The 19,971-nt window shown below is 37.9% G+C and overlaps 1 protein-coding gene across 5 annotated transcripts in view; it reads left to right on the forward strand.

The window, feature by feature from the left end:
• The window catches only part of SLC25A22 (solute carrier family 25 member 22), a 68,124-nt gene that overhangs the window by 36,829 nt on the left and 11,324 nt on the right, over positions 1-19,971 (forward strand). For all 5 annotated transcript variants that reach the window (XM_039321927.1, XM_039321931.1, XM_039321929.1 and 2 more), the window contains exons 3-5: positions 1,059-1,184; positions 5,426-5,481; positions 11,758-11,848. In XM_039321927.1, coding sequence (XP_039177861.1) covers positions 1,059-1,184; positions 5,426-5,481; positions 11,758-11,848 — 273 coding nt within the window. The remainder of the gene's footprint in view (positions 1-1,058; positions 1,185-5,425; positions 5,482-11,757; positions 11,849-19,971) is intronic.

The following is a 19,971-nucleotide window of genomic DNA, read 5'->3' on the forward strand; positions in this document are numbered from 1 at the left end:
CTATCTAGTAAACATTCTTTGTACAGGCTGAATAGAATATGCTACACTATCTGAGACTGGTATCTTTTCTTTCTCCCTTTTAATAATTGGCCTTCTAATCTTGGCCATTCTATTTGAAAGTCAAGTCAATAATGCTGTTAAAATAAGGAGAGCCAGAGTTCCATACAGTTCTTATACAGTTGGAGATCCTGTAAGGATTCTATAAATCCTTTTTTTTTCAATTAAGTGTGATAAACATGGGATTCCTGTAGATTTGAGGGTTACAAGCTTGTCTGAGAGTTAACTCTCATTGAACTCAATGAGATGACTTAAGTGTTCAAAGCATCTAACAATCTTGGTGAGGTAGACATATCATTAGTAGAAAGTTAAGCTTGACTGAAGGAAATTCTTACTGTTTAAAAATGAAAAAATGGGAGTTTTGTCATCTTTTACATGGGTTTATAGATTACACTGAACTGTACTGTGATTTGTCGGGTTTGACTTAACATATAGCCATTGTGGGTTGGAACTGTAAAATTTGGGGCACAGCATTGTAAGTACCTAGCCAAATTTGACTTATTAAATTAAGATTAAACAAAAGAAAATCACTGTAGTACAATAAAGGAGCCTACTGTTATCTATATTCTTAACCCCTCTGGTGTTGTGGAGATCAATGTGAGATCCAAGCTTTACATACCATTGGAGGGTGGATTTTCAGAAATGTTATAAAAAGATTTCTGAAAAACAAAGTTAGAGGAAATAACTACACATACACAGAACAAAAAATGTTCTTGAATTAACAGGGATAGGGTTTGATCAGTTCTGAAAGAGTTACTTTTTTTTATAACACAGTCAGTTTTGAGTCAAGTGATAAACGGAAGTATCACAACCTGCCAAGAGTAGGTTCCCCCCTTCATCAAATATAGCGCTGACTCAATAGTCTCCAGCCTATGAAACTTGCTGTGAAAAAATCAAAATCTTTAAGATGCTGCAACCTGACATTTCTCTACATTTCTCTTGCCTTTGTGGCTGGGTTGCTGTTCTCTTGGGAATGAACTCCTGTGCTCTTTTTCTTACAGTTTACCTGCCAAGTTGATCAATGGAGGCATAGCTGGGCTCATTGGGGTCACCTGTGTGTTTCCTATTGACTTGGCAAAAACACGTTTACAGAACCAGCAGAATGGCCAGAAGATGTACACCAGTATGTAAGTACCCCATAGATTTAAAGAGAAAAGAAAGCATTCATACATTCTTATTTTTTAATCGGTTGTGTCTTTGTGTGAACTGCTTATATTTGTCTGCACAAAAATCCTGTGGAGCTGTTTACTGAGATCCACTAGGCCACATTTTTTTAGTGGAACTTCGATCTTAATCTAGTTCATCAACACTGCATCACAGTGTTTTGATTATCTGAGAGACGTTTTTAGAGCTATTGTAGTAGTTTTAATAATCTTAAGAGTTGGGTGCCTATGAGAGACATTTCTGCATCACTGCTCAGAGAGATTTAACCCACTAGGTAGGTATAATAAATTTAAATAAGTAATAAAATAATTATGGAGTCATTCTAGCCATTGAATACAGCACCTGCTTTGTGCAAAAATCCATATTAAAGCTTCAGTGACACATAAATAAATCTGGTGTTTGTCATTCACTATTGGAACACGTGTGAATGTCCATGCAGTAAGAGAGAAATTTGTTTATTTGCTTATATACTAAATTGTTATCCCACCTTTATTAAATAATTGAAGACAACAAACAGATATAGTATTCTTTCCTCCTCATATTTTCTCCTGTGAAATGGGTTGGACTAAGAGAATATGACTGGCCCAAAGTCACCAAGCTGGCTTCCATGCCTTAGGCTGGATTAGAACTCAGAACCCCATGGTTTATGGCCTGTTGCCTTAACCACTAAACCAGACCAGTTTTCTTACCATCTCTCAAAGTAATTAATTCAACTGTACTAGGAAATCTTTCCTAACACTCCATTAAAATCTCCCTTCCTATAACTTAATTGATCAATTTTCTACTCTCTAGGATGATTCAGCATAATTGTTTATTTGATTAGATTCCTACGCCCTAACCCTTTTCTCTAGGAGCTCAAGGAGACTTTCTCAGGGCTATCCCTCCTTCAGCTCCTGTAAAGTGAGGTTGGGCTGAGGGAAATGGTCTGGCTCAAGAGTCATCCACTGAGGTTTCACAGTTAAATGTGAACAGAGCTTGGATTTTCCCAGTTCTATTCCAACATCCCTGATTCAGTATATGAATTGTTAGTGACCTTCTTCTGTTTTGTATCCTTTCAAGTCCTTGAAGAGTGTTGTCGTATCCTATTCACTGTTTTCTCTTCTCAAAACTAAATATTCCCAATTCCTTCAGTCTCTTTCATCAGACATAATTTGTAGTCCCCTGTCATCCTCGAGCCTCTTCTCTGAAGCTTTGCCAATTTGTCTGAATCCTCTTTACAGTGAAGTGTACAGAACTGTACACAGTACCTAAGGCAGGATTCAACAACAAACAATGTCAATTTCTTGTGACTTGGAAAATGTACTTCTGTTAATGAAGCCTAAAATTTCATTCACTTTTTTGGGCTGCAATCCTATTAAATTAATCTTTAATCTTATTGCTGTCCTGTAGACTATTCATTTTTTTATTTGTGCTTTCAAATCAATTTTGACTCATAATGACTTTCTGGACAAGTCCAGGTTTTTTTTTTGAGAAGTGGCTTGTTCTTGCCTTGTTCTAGGACTCGCTTTGTGCCTAAGACATGACTAGAACTCACAATTTCTTGATTTCTGGCTTGGTGCACTGACCATTACACCAAATTATTTTAACCCCCCCTTTATTTCACCTACAGATTTAATTTAGTAAGTAATCTCTCTACCTCATCCTCAAATCATCCATAAAAAGATTAAAAAGCATGGAGCCGAGGGCTGAACCTTTAGCATCACCCTCCAGTCTAATGAAGAACAGTTAAGCTCTCTCTGAGTATAGTCTGGAGCCAGTTGTGTATTACTATACTAGACAACCCGTGATCCTTTGGGTCATCGTTTCATAGATATTTCCTTATCAGATTCCCCAATGCCTTCAACAATGGCAGAACTTCTAATATACTTGAAAGATTCTTAAAAATTCAGGGAGATATTCAGAGATGAATCTGCCTTGAAAGTAGCCCATAGAAAATAGCATAGTCAAATATCAGGAGGTGAACACACCAAATGTTTTATGGTATTCTGTATTCTGTTTCCAAATATCGATTTTATGATAGTTTTTACATGCCAGTGTGATTAGTACTATAATCAACATGCCTAAAGGATATTGGTTGGTCATGCCAGTTGAAGTTGTCATCCTTTTACATCTGGACAAAATAGAAGGATAAAAGTTTTCACTTTGGACTTGGAAGATCTGAGTTCTATTTCCCACTTAGTCATCAGCATAAGATCACTGGGTCTATTTTGGGCTACTCGTTTCCTCAGCCTGATTTATCTGCAGGATTATTGTAGAATAAAAACATTAAAAACCTCACTCCATTGCCTGGGTATTGCCCTTTCATGTTTCATGCAGCAAGGTCACTGAAGGATTAATGCAGTCTATGCTGACTATCAAAGATGCTTAATACACAACAGGAGAGAAGCAATGCAATGGGAACCCTAAAAAGAGCTTTGTTTGTTTGAATCTGTTGATTATAGCTCCCCTGAAGATGGGAAGATAAATTTCAGCCTGTTAAAGAAATTATTATGTTATCACAACAGGTATTTTCAGGCTAGAGAAAATGGTCTCCAGGCTTTATTATAAAGTTGATTTTGGGGATCACCATCTCTTCGCACTTAAGAGTCTTTTGTACACTGAGGCAAATGATAAGCGATAGATGAGAAGGGTCTTCACACACTGCCTCAGTCTCTCTTTGTCATGTGGTCTGTTCTTAGTTAAATAAATATCTGTGTTTATGAGACAAAGGAAACTTCATGTTTTTTCTCTTTTCCCTCTACCTCCCTCCAAAATTGTCTTGATCCTGCTTATATTCAAGAGCCCATCTTTCAATAAGAGTCCCTGCTGAATTCAAATCTCTCACAAATACTCTGTTACTATAGAAATGATCAACTTGTAAAATTATTTTTTAAAGAAAGAAATATCCTGCTTATAATATATATGATTGACCTAAAATTAGAACATTTAGCATGCAAAGTATTTTTGAAGTCTACGTATTTAAAGTCTACTCAAGTATGAAAAGAATCATTCATCAAGGTTAGATGACCCAAAATTTCAGCAAATAAGTGGCTGGGGAAACACTTTGCTTATGGCTGTTTTTATTTAGCTTCAGATGTTTCTCAAAGGAATTGATGTTTCTTATGAAAAGAAAATATTCTTGAGAATGAAATGTTCTTGTTCTTCATTATATATGGACTTGATTTCTTGCTCTTATTTTTCTTAAGGGGTTCTGTACCTCTTATCAAAGGGGAGCTGTTTTTAAACAGTTTGAAAACAAGAATGAAATCCTGGCACCGAAATAATGTTATCAGATAGTTTTCCAATGTAGGCATCTGCTGAGGGGAATCAAGAGATGGCAAGTGACAAAATGTGCACTGTGACATCGTAATGCAAACCCTGTATCTTACAAACTTGTATTCCATGTCAAGAAATGCATTAGAAAAGGACAGTGTTCGTGTTGTAATGTTGGATGAAGAGTTTTCCATTGGGGGCCAACTAGCTGAGCAGTGCTGTCAAATCGAAGCCTTGGAATGATTTTCTCTACTCATGATAGCCTGGCACTGAAACTGTTGGCACAACCTTGCCAATCTGTTTGCTCTCATATGCACTGTACTGCAAGTCCAGTCAACTGGCTATGTGGATGGAAGTTGCTGTTCCACATATCTGCAGTATCCTGATTTTGAGAAGACTGAACAGTTTTGGTTGCCACGATGTAAAAAAGATCTTGAGACTCTAGAAAGAGTGCAGAGAAGAGCAACAAAGATGATTAGGAGACTGGAGGCTAAAACATATAAGGAACGGTTGGTGGAATTGGGTATGTCTAGTTTAACGAAGAGAAGAAGGACGAGGGGGGATATGATAGCAGTGTTCCAATATCTCAGAGGCTGCCACAGAGAAGAGGGAGTCAAGCTATTTTCCAAAGCGCCTGAAGGCAGGACAAGAAGCAACAGGTGGAAACTAACCAAGGAGAGAAGCAACCTAGAACTAAGGAGAAACTTCCTGACAGTTAGAACAATTAACCAGTGGAACAACCTACCTCCAGAAGCTGTGAATGCTCCGATACTGGAAGTTTTAAAGAGGAGATTGGACAACCATTTGTCTGAAATAGTATAGGGTTTCCTGCCTGAGCAGGGGTTTGGACTAGATGACCTCCAAGCTCCTTTCCAACTCTATTATTCTGTTATTCTGTTTTTTCAGTGTATTAATGTCTAATAACTCTTTGATCCATCCATCTTTCAAACAGGTCTGACTGCCTTATTAAAACAATCCGGTCTGAAGGATATTTTGGGATGTACAGAGGTCAGTATTACATTTCATGGTCACAAATAATTCCAGAAAGAAATCTTACTGAAAAATTTGCATTTAGATTAGAGGTTGCTAGGTTTTAACCATATCGCTGCTATGCCTTTAGCTCCGTGGTGGCGAACCTATGGCACACATGCCACAGGTGGCATGCAGAGCCCTCTCTGTGGGCACATGCACCATCGCCCCAGTCCTAGGCCTTCAGCCGGGCTTTATAAAACCTTTTCGCTTTGGGCCTCCGCCTTCGTGTGCAAAAAAAAAAAAAAAGGTTCAATCAATCAATTTCAACTTCTTGCGGGAAAAAACAGATCTCGCAAAATTGGAATTGATTGATTGAACTTTTTAGTCCCACCCAGTCTGCCGTTACCACTGCAGCCACGCCCACCCAATGGGCCACACCCACCCAATGGGCCACACCCACCCAGCACCCGACGATACATAAGTGGGTTTTGGGTTGCAGTTTGGGCACTCAGTCTCTAAAAGGTTCGCTATCACTGCTTTAGCTGTTTATAGCAATTAGTGTTTCTTATCACTGAAATGCAATGATTTAGAAGGGATTCTAGGTGGCAGCCAGGAAAAGAGTGCCTATTGTGGCTTAATTTTTCAAATGTGAAGTAAAAACATTCCTCTATGAATTACAATTCAATTACAATTACAATTCAATTTTTTTTGTTGCCACATAGGTATGAGAAAACTTTATATAACTTGCATCAGGCTGGCAATTGGAAATATAGATTTTGTTTAAGGAAAATGTTAATCCAACTATTTTCATTAATATTAATCACAACTTTAGGAAACAAATATAAAAAACTGTTTCTTGATAAAATCATTTCATATACCAACTACAGTTGTTTTATAAAAAATATTTGTTATTGAAAAAAAATCTGTTGACTTTTAAAAATTTGTCCAGATTCCCATGTCAGTATGAACAATAACTGAGAAACATCAAATTCCTGAACTTAATGATTAATGTTAGAAATGCTGGAGGGTTGGGGGTTTTTTTTGCTTGTTTGTTTTGGTTTGTTCTTTTTTTCTGGTTAAAATCTTGTTATTTTTTACAACCTCACGAGAAGCTGAAATCTGGTAAATGAACATTTTCTCATCCTTCTGCTTGCTTAACTGCTTACCATACATCTGTTAAAGCTAGAAAGGTTTTGCAGCAGTAGTGACCAAAAGACATTTGTGTGTACCGAGCAGAAGAAACATCTTATCCACATTACATTAGCTAATTTACCTTCTGTCTATCTTGGCATGCCTTCATTTAATAATATAGTCCAAGATTAGAGGCACACGGTTTCAGTTCAAACAGCTATAAACCTTGAAGTAATTCATGTAAGGAGAAGGGTGTAGCTACAACTGAAATCTCATTTAGTTTATAGTACTAAAGATTTGCAAGAGTAAACATTTTTATCTGTTTCTCAGAAGAGGTAATGCAGCATACCAAAGTACCATAGCTTTCTCTGCAACATTGGGTAGTATAGATAAAGTTAGTTTTCAAATATGATTACATAAATCCCTGTCCTGTTTTGATGATCTTTAAAACAATGCTGCAATAGCTTTTTTGTAGCTTCTCAGAAAAGAAGAACAGGGAGTGGTCTTAGATGTACCTGGTAATGTCAAACTTTTTTAAATATCCGGAGGGCAGGTGCCTAGGGTGAATACTTATTTTTAATGTCAGTTGAGTTCAGAGCAGTTGTTACTCTCTTAGGTTCAGCATCTATGATCAGGCAGTGACGCAACTAACTGGGAGGGGAAAGTACAGGTTGTTCTTGACTTACAACCATTTGTTCAGCAGCCGTTTGAACTTAAAATAGCACTGAAAAAAAGTGACTTACCACCAGTCCTCACATCTACAACCATCACAGCATCCCTGTGGTCATGTGATCACCATTTGGGCGCTTGGCAACAGGCATATATTTATGACAATTTCAGAACCTCGGGATCGTGTGATCACCATTTGTCACCTTCCCAGCTGGCTTCCAACAAGCAAAATCAATGGGGGAGGCTGGACTTGCTTAATAACTGCATGATTCACTTAACAACTCCAGGGATTCACTTAACAGCTATGGCAAAAAAGGTCATAAAATCATGCATAACTCACTTAACAACCACCTTGCCCAGCAACGAAAAGTTTGGTTTCATGCTTATAAGCTCACTGGAATACAAACAATAAGGCCTGAACTGTGCCTTCTCTTCTAAGTGTGGGAAATCCAAAAAAAGTAAAAACTGAAAACTTCCTTCCTTGTTAGAAAATGCTGGATTCCTTTCCAACCTCTTATGCATCATCCTAATGCTATTTCTGAATAGCAGTTCAGAGACTGGCAGGTCATCCATTTGGATGAGCTTGTGAATAATAATGGCATGAAATTTCCCACCAGCTTGCTCAACTGCTTCGCCTACTTTTCTTTTGAATTGGGAACTTGCCAAAGAGCTCTCTTTGCCAAGTTGTTTCCATAGCACAGAACCTCTGCAAAGCAGACCATGGGAGACAGACAGCCGTCTTACTAAGAATAACCTCCTCATCCCTGGATTTGTAGTGAAATGAGCAAACCATTTCTTGCCGCTGGGAACAAAGTGAACTTTTCTTCCATTCAGTACACATGTATTGATCTCTACTTCATGCTCTCCCAGCATGCCATACGGGGACTTGCAGCATAAGACAGCTAATGTTAGACCTTTTTGCTAGAAAGGGTACGCTACCTTTGCTTAGGACTTTCATTTTGTTTTTGTGTGTTTTTTAACCTTGAAAAATGCAGATAGGGGCAAAATTTGGCATAATCTTGCTCTCTTCCCACACATACATTCCGTGATGTTGCAAACTATGTAAACTAAAAAATTGCATACTCCCCTGGCCATACTTCCCAAGGGGCTTGGGAAGCAAAACACCAGCCTTTGTTCACCCCTGAGGCAGATTGTTATTTTTGTCCCCACTCCTTCCTCTAAAGCAGTGACCCCCACCTTTGTGATTTGGCAGCCCAACTGGGGGGGGGAGAGGGGAACCGGACTGCGTTTGTGAACTGGCCTACCGTTTGCACAAGTTGAACTGTGTGCATGTGCACACCAGCCCACCTCTCGTGAAGCCCGGTTCCCAATAGGCCGTGGCCTGGCAGTGGGCCACGGCCCAGAGGTTGGGGACTCTTGCTCTAAAGCAGAATTGGCCTATACTCACTGCAGGAGAATAGTTTTAATGCCAACTTGCTGGCCCTCATGTGTAAAGGGCATTGCTGAATCTTGCTGAGAGCAGCAGCGCTCATCATACTTAAACCTTGAGATGCCTAAGTTTGCAGGCAAAGATTTTAAAAATAATTCCTGTCTGGTGGCCTCTGCTTTCTCTTGAGGATAACCCCTGGTGTCCATAGCTTAATGGTAGAAATAGAAGAATCAGAATAAACGATAACATAATGATTTGCCACTAGTTGGCAACCTCAGAGGCAATTTTTACCTTGCTTTTGTCCTTATCCCATTAAACATTTCTGTAGTCTAGTAATGCCTTACTTTTTGGTAGAAACTGATATTGCTGAAACAATAAAAATCCCATAAAGTAAGAACCTCATGATATTATTTATTTATTTATTTATCAAGTCTATATGGCTACCCGTCTTTCAAAAAATTACATAGGGCAGCCTATAAATGGCATTAAGTATAGAAGCATGCAGATTTTTAGATTACGCAGACCTCTTCATAATTTGTTGTTAAAGAGTACTAACCACCAGTTGAATTTTCCTTCAGTTGACTCAGTAATAAAGACAAAGCAATGCTTCATGGTGCTGTTGTACATGCCAAAAAAGATTATGTAATCATATCTATTTTCATTAAAAGCATTAGCCTGGGCTTGTTTGAAAAAGGAAAGGGCTAATAAAAGAGTGAATGTTGCATGTAGTTCTTAGTTGTATAGCCAATTTGTCAACAGAAACAGCAGTGTCTTTGTAAATCACAATTGCGTTAGAGACAATGGTTGCTTTGCAGAATGTCAGCTTCCCATTTAGTTATTATGGCCCTTTGTGAAATAGTTGGATAGAGCAGATGAAAGATTAAAATGTTCCAAAGACAAAGAAGGCTTGGCAGATGCTGGACTCTCTTCTCTGAGTGATTTCAGTAAAGTGGGTCACCTTAGCATTAGTAATACCCCTTTCCTTTGTCCTCTCTGAGCCAGGCACAGCTTGGGATCCTCTCTGCAGCCCTGGGATTTGTTCTTAGGTTCTCTATATGTAATAGAGTTCCTCTTTCCCATATCCTTCTCAAAGGCTGTCTACATGCCAGGGAGCAGAGCTGTCAGAAAGTAGTGCTCTGGTGTGTTTTCCTATAAAGAGAATTTCTTCTGAACCAGATTGCACTCAGAACAAACATGTGTCAGGCCATAGGACAGTCGACCTACATTGACAGGAAAATGTTATTGATAAATATAAATATTTATGTGGAGTTTCCTGAAGAATAAAAATATGTGAGCCTTAATATGCATGGTTTTGGCAGTCCCTAAAACACCTTTTTAAAGGAGGTCCTAAGCATTTTTTGGAAGAGAGGGTTGGAGTTGTTGCTAATGGCTTGCCTAAGGCACCCAGATAAATACATAATAAATAAGATTTGAACTAGTTTTTCCAGTTTGTATCTGTTAGAATTTGTTGTTGGAATGTATTTTTATGCAACAAGTACAGTAGTATTCAGCCAGTAGATGGCAATATTTACAAGTTTGGATCTATGGTATATACGCTATGCTTTTTTGTTCTAAGTAGTTTCCTGTTTCCTGTTACAGTTAAATAGCTAAGCAGTAAAGCACATGGAGACTGTACTTTTTGTTTGCTCTATGGTGCTTTATATAAACAGAATTTCTAACAGTGCTCATCCCTCTTAAGAAGACTGGAGGAACCTACCGTTATCATGCATGGATTTTGAACTGAGTCAAAAACTGAGTAATAGCTCCTTTTAACATATGGTAACAAAGGGAAATCATCAAAACAATTAAAATTAGAATATTAGAATATTTTGGACATGTGATGCGACACCCAGAAAAATACGGCATACTCCATTTAATCCTCCAGGGAAAGATTGAAGGCAAACGAGGTCCAGGCGGAAGAAAAACATTGTGGCTTCAAAATCTAAGGGATTGGTTTGGGCAAAACTCAGCAGCACTTTTTCGTGTGGCTGCTGATAAAAACAGGATCGCCAACATTATCGCCAACGTCTGATAACGGATATGGCACAAGAAGAAAAAGAAGAACAAAGCTTACCTATTTTATAAACTCAAACAAACAGGGTCAAGAGAATGGAATGCTTCTGTAATGCTCACTGGCTGTTTCTGTAATGCTCTCCCTCTGTTTCTAGCTTTGTCTAATGAAGAACGCTGTTTCTTTTGCCAGTGAATATTGCAACATCAATTGGATTCTAAATTGCAGAGCTTGACTTTGGATTGCATGTGCTGAAAAGATGTATATATTCTTCGGTGCAGTGGCTGTGTGAGCTTCAACCTGAACCTGTAGATATGTCCTAATTCATGGGTATGGACTCTGCGGCCCTCCACATTATGTAGAACCACAGTATAAATATTGAATGGAGGAAGGAAGGAAAGAAGGAAGGAAGGAATTGAATTCATTCATTCCATGGTCCACACCCATGAATTAGGACATACCCACAGGTTCAGGTTGAACCTGCACACAAAGATTAGGTGGGTGGGTGGGTGGATGGATGGATGGATGCTCAGTGGTGCTTGTTTCCAGCTTCTTGGTTGGAAAGCCAGCAGCCCAGGTTTGAGACCCAAGCTCCAAGCTCCATGTGACAGCGTGAGTTCCCATCCTCAGCCCAGATCATTCCAACCTAGCAGTTTGAAAACATGCAAATGCAAGTAGATAAATTGTGCAAATATCAGTTTTGTATTTCTACAGCTGAAGAAATGACACTGGGACAACTGGCTTATCCTGTCCAAGAATTAATTTCCCTTTCCTACCATCAGCTGTTGGGAAAGAATTGTACCTGTTAGCTTTTTTAAAAGAAAATGCTAGCAAAGTTCCTCTGCAGTTTAGCCGTTTCCCAGGCAGTATATGAATGTACGACTGTCTTTATGTAGCACAGTTACAACCCAATATAGGAGAGAGGATAAATAGCAACACAGTACTTGTTAGTGTTTGCTGGCTGCCAATCATAACATGCCTTTTCCTGTGTGTAGATGCCTTCTCCTAGGATTCACGTTTTGTTTTGAGCACAATTGATTGTCAGCATGCAAAGATGATTTAAAATCCCTTAAACCACTAAGCTCTGTGTGCTCTTCTTTTTCTTGTCCAGGAGCTGCAGTGAATCTAACACTTGTGACTCCGGAAAAAGCCATCAAGTTAGCTGCCAATGATTTCTTTAGGTATCATCTTGCCAAAGATGGGTAAGTGGAGTGTGGGGCAAACTGCACATAAGGATTTCCAACAAAAGTGGGGGGATTAAGCTGGACTATGTCACTGTTACCCCATTGTGTATTTTCCTCCCATTATAATTCACAGAACAGTTGAACATCAATATCTGTTGATTTTGCTTCTATAATTTGGAATTGCTTTATTCTGTTCACAATATAGAAATGGATACATCCCAACTCCAGAACAGGCAATTTGTATATTTTTTGGACTAGGACAAACTATTTCTTCACCTTTTGACCTGCTCTATTTAGTGGAGGGTGGAGGGTAGTTGTCAAAATATGATATCCTCCTTATTCCAGGCAGGAATGGTTGCTACTTACTGTTTTGGTGTTCTAAAAGTAAGTCAGGGTTGTATGATTGTTTTTTTTTTGTTTTTTTTTATTGAAAATTTTTAAAGTTTTACAAAAAAAGTTCCCCCCCCAACCCTCCCAACCCACCCCAACCCTCCCTCAACCTTCCCAGAGCTGAATACAGGCTTAATTAAAATTTAAAAGAAAAATTTTTAAACACAAATAAACCATATACAAATTTGGTTACAATAATTAAACAAATCATAAAATACTTTAACACCAATATTTAAAAAACAGAAAGAGAAAAAGAAAAGAAACAAGAAGAAAAAAAAGAAAAGAAAAAAAAAGAAATTAGAAAAAGAAAAAAAATATATCTAAAAAATATCTTAAACTTTAAATATAAATTATTCAAAAGCTAAATAATATTTTTTATATCATACTTATATTGTATAAAATTTATCCATCTTTTCCATACCAAAAGGTACTTCTCTTGCGACTGATCTTTCAAAAAAGCCGAAATCTTTGCCATTTCCGCTAAATAGGAAACTTTAAGAAACCATTCTTGCAAAGTAGGCAAGGATTCCTTCTTCCAGCATTGCCCTACTAACAACCTAGCTGCTGTAATTAAATTTAACATTAATATAGTTTCTTTACTGTCACAATCGGAAACAATACCCAACAAAAACAATTGTGGAGTAAATTTTATCCTTCTTTTAAAAATTCTTTGAATATTCCACCATATCTTAATCCAAAAAGCTTTTATATTTTTGCATAACCACCAAATATGATAATAAGTAGCATCCAAGCAGTCACATCTCCAACATTTAGGCTGCAAGTTTGAATACATACGAGACATTTTTTGTGGATCAAGGTGCCATCTGTAAAACATTTTATAAAAGTTTTCCCGTAAGTTTTGGGCTTGTGTAAATTTGACATTCCTCACCCAAATAATCTCCCAAGTATCTAATGGAACCGATTCATTAAAGTTTTGTGCCCATTTAACCATACAATCTTTAACTAGTTCTGCTTCTGAATCCAGTTCCACTAACACCCCATAAATTCTTTTAATATGGGTTCGTCTTTGATCTTTTATTTGTTTTAACAAATTCTCATCCTCTCTAAGCAAACCCACCTTACAATCTATCTTCCACCTTTCCAATAATTGTCTATACTGAAACCATGAATAAATAATATTTTCTTGTATTAGATCTTCCATGGATTTTAATTGCCAATTTTTACCATCCCATCTAAGTAATTGTGTATAAGAAATACTATCCATCTTAACTCCTCTCCTTATCCCTTCTATCGCATGCCATGGAATAGCCCATAATGGAATTCTTGAATCACTTCTGTAATATTTCTTCCAAACCCAAAGTAAGGAAGTTCTTAAAATATGAGACTTAAAAACCCTATCAACCTTCTTATTAAAAATTAAATAGGCATGCCATCCAAAAAGTAAATCCCATCCCTCCAGGAGGAGTACATCTACATTTGTTAAGTTAACCCAATCATTAATTAATGTTAACACCACAGCATCATAATACAATTTCAGATTCGGTACCTTGAGTCCACCTCTCTCACGAATATCTTGTATAATTTTAAGTTTTACTCTTGGTTTTTTCCCTGCCCAAATAAATTTGTTGATACCTTTCTGCCATTCGTTTAAATTAGCCTCATTCTTTAAAATAGGTATCATTTGAAATAAAAAGAGAAACTTTGGCAAAACATTCATTTTAATCGCTGCAATTCTCCCCAATAGGGACAATTGCAGCTTCTTCCAATTTCCCAAATCCTTTTGTATTTTAACCCACAGCATTTCATAATTATTTTTATACAGTTTTGCATTAGAAGCAGATAAAATAACCCCCAGATATTTTACCTTATTAACAACCTCAAAATCTGTCAACCTAACTAGGATCTCCTTATCCAAATTGGTCGTATTTTTAAGCAATATTTTGGTCTTATTGTTATTAATTTTAAAACCCGAAACTTGTCCATACTGGTGTATCAGTTGTAACAATTCAATTACAGAATAAGTTGGTTGGGATAAAATAACAACCAAATCATCTGCAAAAGCCCTTAATTTATATTCTTTTTTATTAACTTCTATTCCTTTTATTTTCTGTGATTCCCGAATTTTAATCAGCAAAATTTCCAAAGTTAAAACAAACAGCAATGGTGACAATGGACAACCCTATCTGGTCCCCTTCTCAATTGAAAACACCTCTGACAAACCTCCATTAACTATAAGTTGTGCCGTTTGTTAGGGTTGTATGATTGTTGATGCATCTTATTATAGCTTAATAAAATTCCAACTTCCATATTAAGACAATATCCTTAATACGCAGATAATGTGAAAAAATGCCCAAGTTTTCTACTTCACCAAAACGCTTTAAGCAATATAGCAAGGCAACAAAGCCAGCTTGGAAACCATGGAAACTTCACATTGTTATAGTTTTTTGGCAAAATGTGGGATTAGATTGTAGACATCCAAATTATTTTCCTAGAACTGTTTATTTTAGAAATACAGTATTTGCAAAAATAATAATAATACAGAACTGACCAAAATTTATAGTATTTAAATCTAGGCATGGAGCTTATAATCACAAGATAATTGTTATCATCAAAGGGAATTCCTTTCTCGGACAACTAAATCCTCATATTTGGTTGATATTTCTATAACATTACCTGTAATTATTTAATTTCAGCTATTAGGAATATATGTTTTTGAGATCTTTTTGGAAACTCTAAAAAGTTTCTCACTTGTTTATGACTTTTTATGCCAAGTAAAGCAATTAAAATGCAAATGCACACTGCTTGTCTGTTTTCTTCTTAGAAATAATAACTGGGGGGCAGGGCTAGAAGAAATGCCAGTGCATTTCTTCTCCATGCCTACATACCATAAAATCTTTTAAATATCTCCCATCCAGTAGTTGCTATTCCCTCAGAAGGAAATCTGACATCAGCACCAAGATTTGGAATAGAGAAATTAGGGGAAAATAGACTCTTCCCATATGCTACAATCCTAAACACCACCTCCTCCTTTTTATAAAGTCTCATCTATCAGAACCATGACACTATCCTTTTTAATTACACTTGTTTTTGACTATCTTGTGATAATCAAAACAAGGTGCTCAATAATGAAAACATGCAGTTTTTCTTAACTTTGGATCGCACAAAATTTTTATACTGTATAGCTGTAAAATGTCATTCTGATAGCTGATGAGAATGATGCCTGTGGAAAATGAAAGTGAAAGTCATCCCCAGAGGGTCACTTATTTCCATCGGTAATTTGGGCTGCTAAAAATAGTGTGTTTAATAGACTGAGCTGAACTGGTTTTTTTTTTTACCACATGCAGTAGATTGTGTCTCTGTATAATATCATATACCTTCTCCAAAGACATTATGAATTTAATTAATACTTCCATTGTCTTTACAATTCCTGGGAGATAGGGGACTGAGCACATGATACCTTTTCATCCTATCCAATATGCAGCCAATCGGGTGGGGTAGGAGTGGTGTTTAGTTTGATCAGGGGTGTGTCAACCTTGGCAACTTTTAAGACCTGTGGACTTCAACTCCCAGAATTCTCCAGCCAGCCATGCTGACTGGAGAATTCTGGGAGTTGAAGTTCACAGATCTTAAAGTTGCCAAAGTTGGATGTTCCTGAGTTAGGTCTTGGCAAAAAAGAGGGATTTAATGAGCCCTTTTCTCCCAAGATATTTTTCCCATCAAAATCAGTTTTCTTATAAAGTAATTTTTTTTTAGGTCCTTTGGGTTAGGAAGGAGCTATAAAGCCTGTCTTTATTCTTGTGCTATTGTCAGGATAAATAATTGCAAAAGATTTCACTTAACTTCCAAACGCCTTTGTCCTGGGAAAGGCTTAATGGAACACCAAATGTGAATCCATAGATGGGAAGCTTTATTATTTTTGAATGAAGGGAAATTGTGAAGCAATGTGTTGAAACAAAAGCCTTTGCAGTAGTGAAAGGTGGACCAGAAATGGTGCTATAATTTGGGATGAAGCTGTTTGATGCGGGGCTTCACCATGTCTTCACTAAGCCTGCTAGATACACCCCTCTGCTCCTTCCTTAGCTCACCTAAAGATATGAAATGTTCAGTTTGTAATCATGCCATCTGAATTTTCAATGTAGAAATGCAGAAAATGAATATTGTTTCCCTGCAGAAGGGGGCTGGCATATTGAATAAATATTACCAGTTTAATCATGCAAAGATTCAGGGTCCCTTTTCGTCTGAAACACTGATTACCATAAAGCAGGCACAGGATTTTTCTTTTTTCTTTTTTTCAGAAGGTTGCATAAGTGATGTCAGGATTTTGTTTGTTTAAGCAGACAAACTTAAGCTGGGATTATTAAATTCAGTAGTGTATCTGCTTTCATATGTTCCCTATGTGCATTCTCAATTATGATTCTGTGGGCTGACCTTGGGGGGTTACAGCCCCGGTATTTATGATAATCTAAAACTTCTGAGGATGACATGGGCCTCAGTCAAATTCCTTGTGGAATGCTTGGAAATGCATTTCTTGAAACACGTAATTGGCATATTATGGCTGTTAAATGATTTGTTGATAATAGCAGGGCCAAGATTAGTGGAACTGGTTTTACCTGCTTTAGACCTCTGGCCGCAAAGATAGTTTTGTAGCATCATAGATATATTTGTGTTAGAAGCAACAATAAATCTAGTGGGGTGGAACTGGTTAAGTGAATGCACATTTGCATGTCCCTGGATATAGCAGAAATATTAATACATGTGCTGCTTTTGCACAGGAGTGATTGCAGAGATAACAGAAAAACAGCTGGAACTTGAGCTGGAATTTTAATGATTTGATTCAGCACTGTAGCACACAAGTCTGTTTTGAAAAACACAGAGCTATGTTTTTCCATTTCAAGACCAGATATAAAATTATTTCAAGTATGCATCATGTTATTGTTGAGGTCCACATTTTAGCACCTTCAGTGCGCCAGTTGGAAAAGCATGGAAGAAAGCTGGAGGTTTTCCTGTACTCCTGGGGCAGGGGTAGGCAAAGGTTGCCTACCTCTGCCCTGGGGAATGATTGCCTTCTGTCCCTGGGACTGTGTTTGGAGAGGGGAGGGATGATGATCTGTACAGAGCATTGTGAAAGGAGGTGGAGTGGGAGGGCTGCTGGTGGGGATTCCATATTCCACAAAGTGAATGGAACGTTATCCTGTGCTGCCAGAACCAGTGTCAGGAAAGTTACTGGTTAATGACTAACCTGCTTAAGCAGGTTGTGCAAACAGTGCCATAATGATAACAATAAAATTGGAGGGATACCTCTTAGGCTTTTATCCTAGGTATTCTCTGATGACAATTAATCCCTTTATTGGTCTGCATTGTGTGCACTGTAATGTATATGCTGCGTTATTTTTAGAACTTGCTGATTGTTGCCTATGAGAACTATTACCCAATTATTTTTAATTATATCCCCACTTACATTTTGTCTCTCTCCAAGTCAGTGGTTCTCAACCTTTTTAATGCCGCGACCCCCAACCGGTCGTTAGTCGAGGACTACTCAACCGGTTGTAAGTCGAGGACTACTCAACTGGTGCAGCACCATTTACAGAATAGGACTTTTGGTGGGCTCAGCAGGGCAGAAACAGCCTGGACAATTCCTGTTGGCTTTTGAAAGCCAGTAGAATTAGACTCTATTCAAGAGAGTCTATTCTATTGGCTTTCAAAAGCCAATAGAATAAAAGGGAGTAGCACAGCTAAGGAAAAGAGGGGAAAAAATGGCGGACTGCGTTGTTTGGCGACCCCCCAGATGGGGTCCTGACCCACAGGTTGAGAACCACTGCTCCAAGTACTGTGATTTACAAACAACCAAGAATGAAAAAATAAATAATTAACCACAAGAAGCGTAAAAAATACTCTAAAAGATCTGATTAAAAGTGTAACAAGTCAGGGGCCATCCTAAGTGGGACAATTCAGTTGCCATTCAGATGGGAATAAATTAAGTCCCATAACTTGAGACTTAACCCAGGTCCTTCTCCAAGTAATTTCATAACAGATGTGACCCAGTTCAATATTTTCCTATATTTTATACCAATGATGGTAGATTTCATGAGGGGAAAGAAGAATGGTCAAGGCCTCTGAAAGGCGCAAATCCTCTCAAACACTGTGAAACTTGCATCTGAGTAAATATTTACAGGACTTTATTGCAGAAAAATATGTGCTTGCAAGAGTCTGAAAATAGCATCCTGCTTTGCACTGCATAATTTCTACAGGTGATTTTGGAGCATATGTATACCATCATTTGGCCCCATTGGTTAATGTGTCTCAGAAATTGCTAGTAAAAAACAATATTTTTTGTAAATGTTTTTAAACATTTAAAAAATGTTCTGACTATAGATAATCTTTGTTTAACGGCTGCCTCATTTAGTGACTGCAGTTACGACAGTGATCAAAAAGTAAATTTGCAACCAAACGTTGCATTTGTGACTTTTGCAGCTCTATAAAGCAAAAGAAAGCTGAAGTAAGATTGAAAGCACAGATGTGGTTTCACTTAGCAATCACTTCATTTAATGACCAAGTTGCCGTTCCAGTTGTGGTCACTAAATGAGAACTGTCTGTATCATTTTTTCCAAAGGAACTTTATCTTAGTTAATATTGACTCCTCCCTGTGGTGCAATAAAATCTTATTCTTTTTATCTTGACCTTCACATTGCTGTTTAGGATTGGCCAAAGAAATTTGCTGAGCTTTGTTCTTTCCCTTCCTGGTTATTAAGCATGGTTCCATTAACTGTTTCTTTATGCATCCTATCATAATCAGCAGGAAAACTGATACTTCCCCCCCTCCTTTTTATGTTTCCTGTAAGTGATACTGTTTTGCTTAATACACAAAAAATGAGAGAGAACTTACAATGCTTGGTTTATCTATGGCATAGCATCCTGGAAGTGTATCTTCATCAATTCACTTTCTGGTAAAGAGAGGTTCTTTGATTGGCTAGCCACATTGTAACAGTGGTGGGATTCAGCCAGTTCGCACCACTTCGGCAGAACCGGTAGCTAATTTTTTGTTGCCCAGGCCCAGAATGGACTTCCGGAAGCGGCATCCACAAAGGGAACCAGTAGTTCACATATTTCAATCCCACTACAGCATTGTAACAACTGAAGTACCCATGTTTTCAAAAACCTAACTGGGGCCGCTGCTGCCCCACCCCCATATTCAAAGTCCATTTTACTAGGTTGTAAAAGCAGCTTAGGTTAATTCTGCTAAAGGGATGACAGTCCAGTGGAATGGGGTGATAGGAAATGGTACACAGGTAGTCCTCGACTTACAACAGTTCATTTAGTGACTGTTCGAAGCTACAGTGGCAGTGAAAAAAGTGGCTTATGACCATTTTTCACACTTACAACCATTGCAGCATCCCCATAATCACGTGATCAAAATTCAGACACTTGCTTGGCCACTCATTCATACTTAAGACGGTTGCAGTGTCCAGGGGTCATGTGAGCTCCCTTTACGGCCTTCTGACAAATGAAGTCAATGGGGATGGTCTGATAAATGAAATCTCAGTTCAATACAGGAGTGGAGGTAGACAAAGTATCTCAGAAGGGACCCTCCCTGGTTTTGGAGAGTGTAAAAGTAAGGGAGGGGACAGGTACTTTCATACAGGCAAAATTCCACTATGTAATACTACAGTAAAGGTATTGGTTGATGCTTTTTGTCTGGATTACCGTATATTCCGGCGTATAAGGCGACTGGGTGTATAAGACGACCCCCAACTTTTGAAAAGATTTTCAGGGTTTAGAAAGTCGTTTTATAC

The sequence above is a fragment of the Crotalus tigris genome, unplaced genomic scaffold (assembly GCF_016545835.1).
Source record: "Crotalus tigris isolate CLP2741 ecotype Arizona unplaced genomic scaffold, ASM1654583v1 scf7180000023830.6690815, whole genome shotgun sequence".
NCBI lineage: Eukaryota > Metazoa > Chordata > Lepidosauria > Squamata > Viperidae > Crotalus > Crotalus tigris.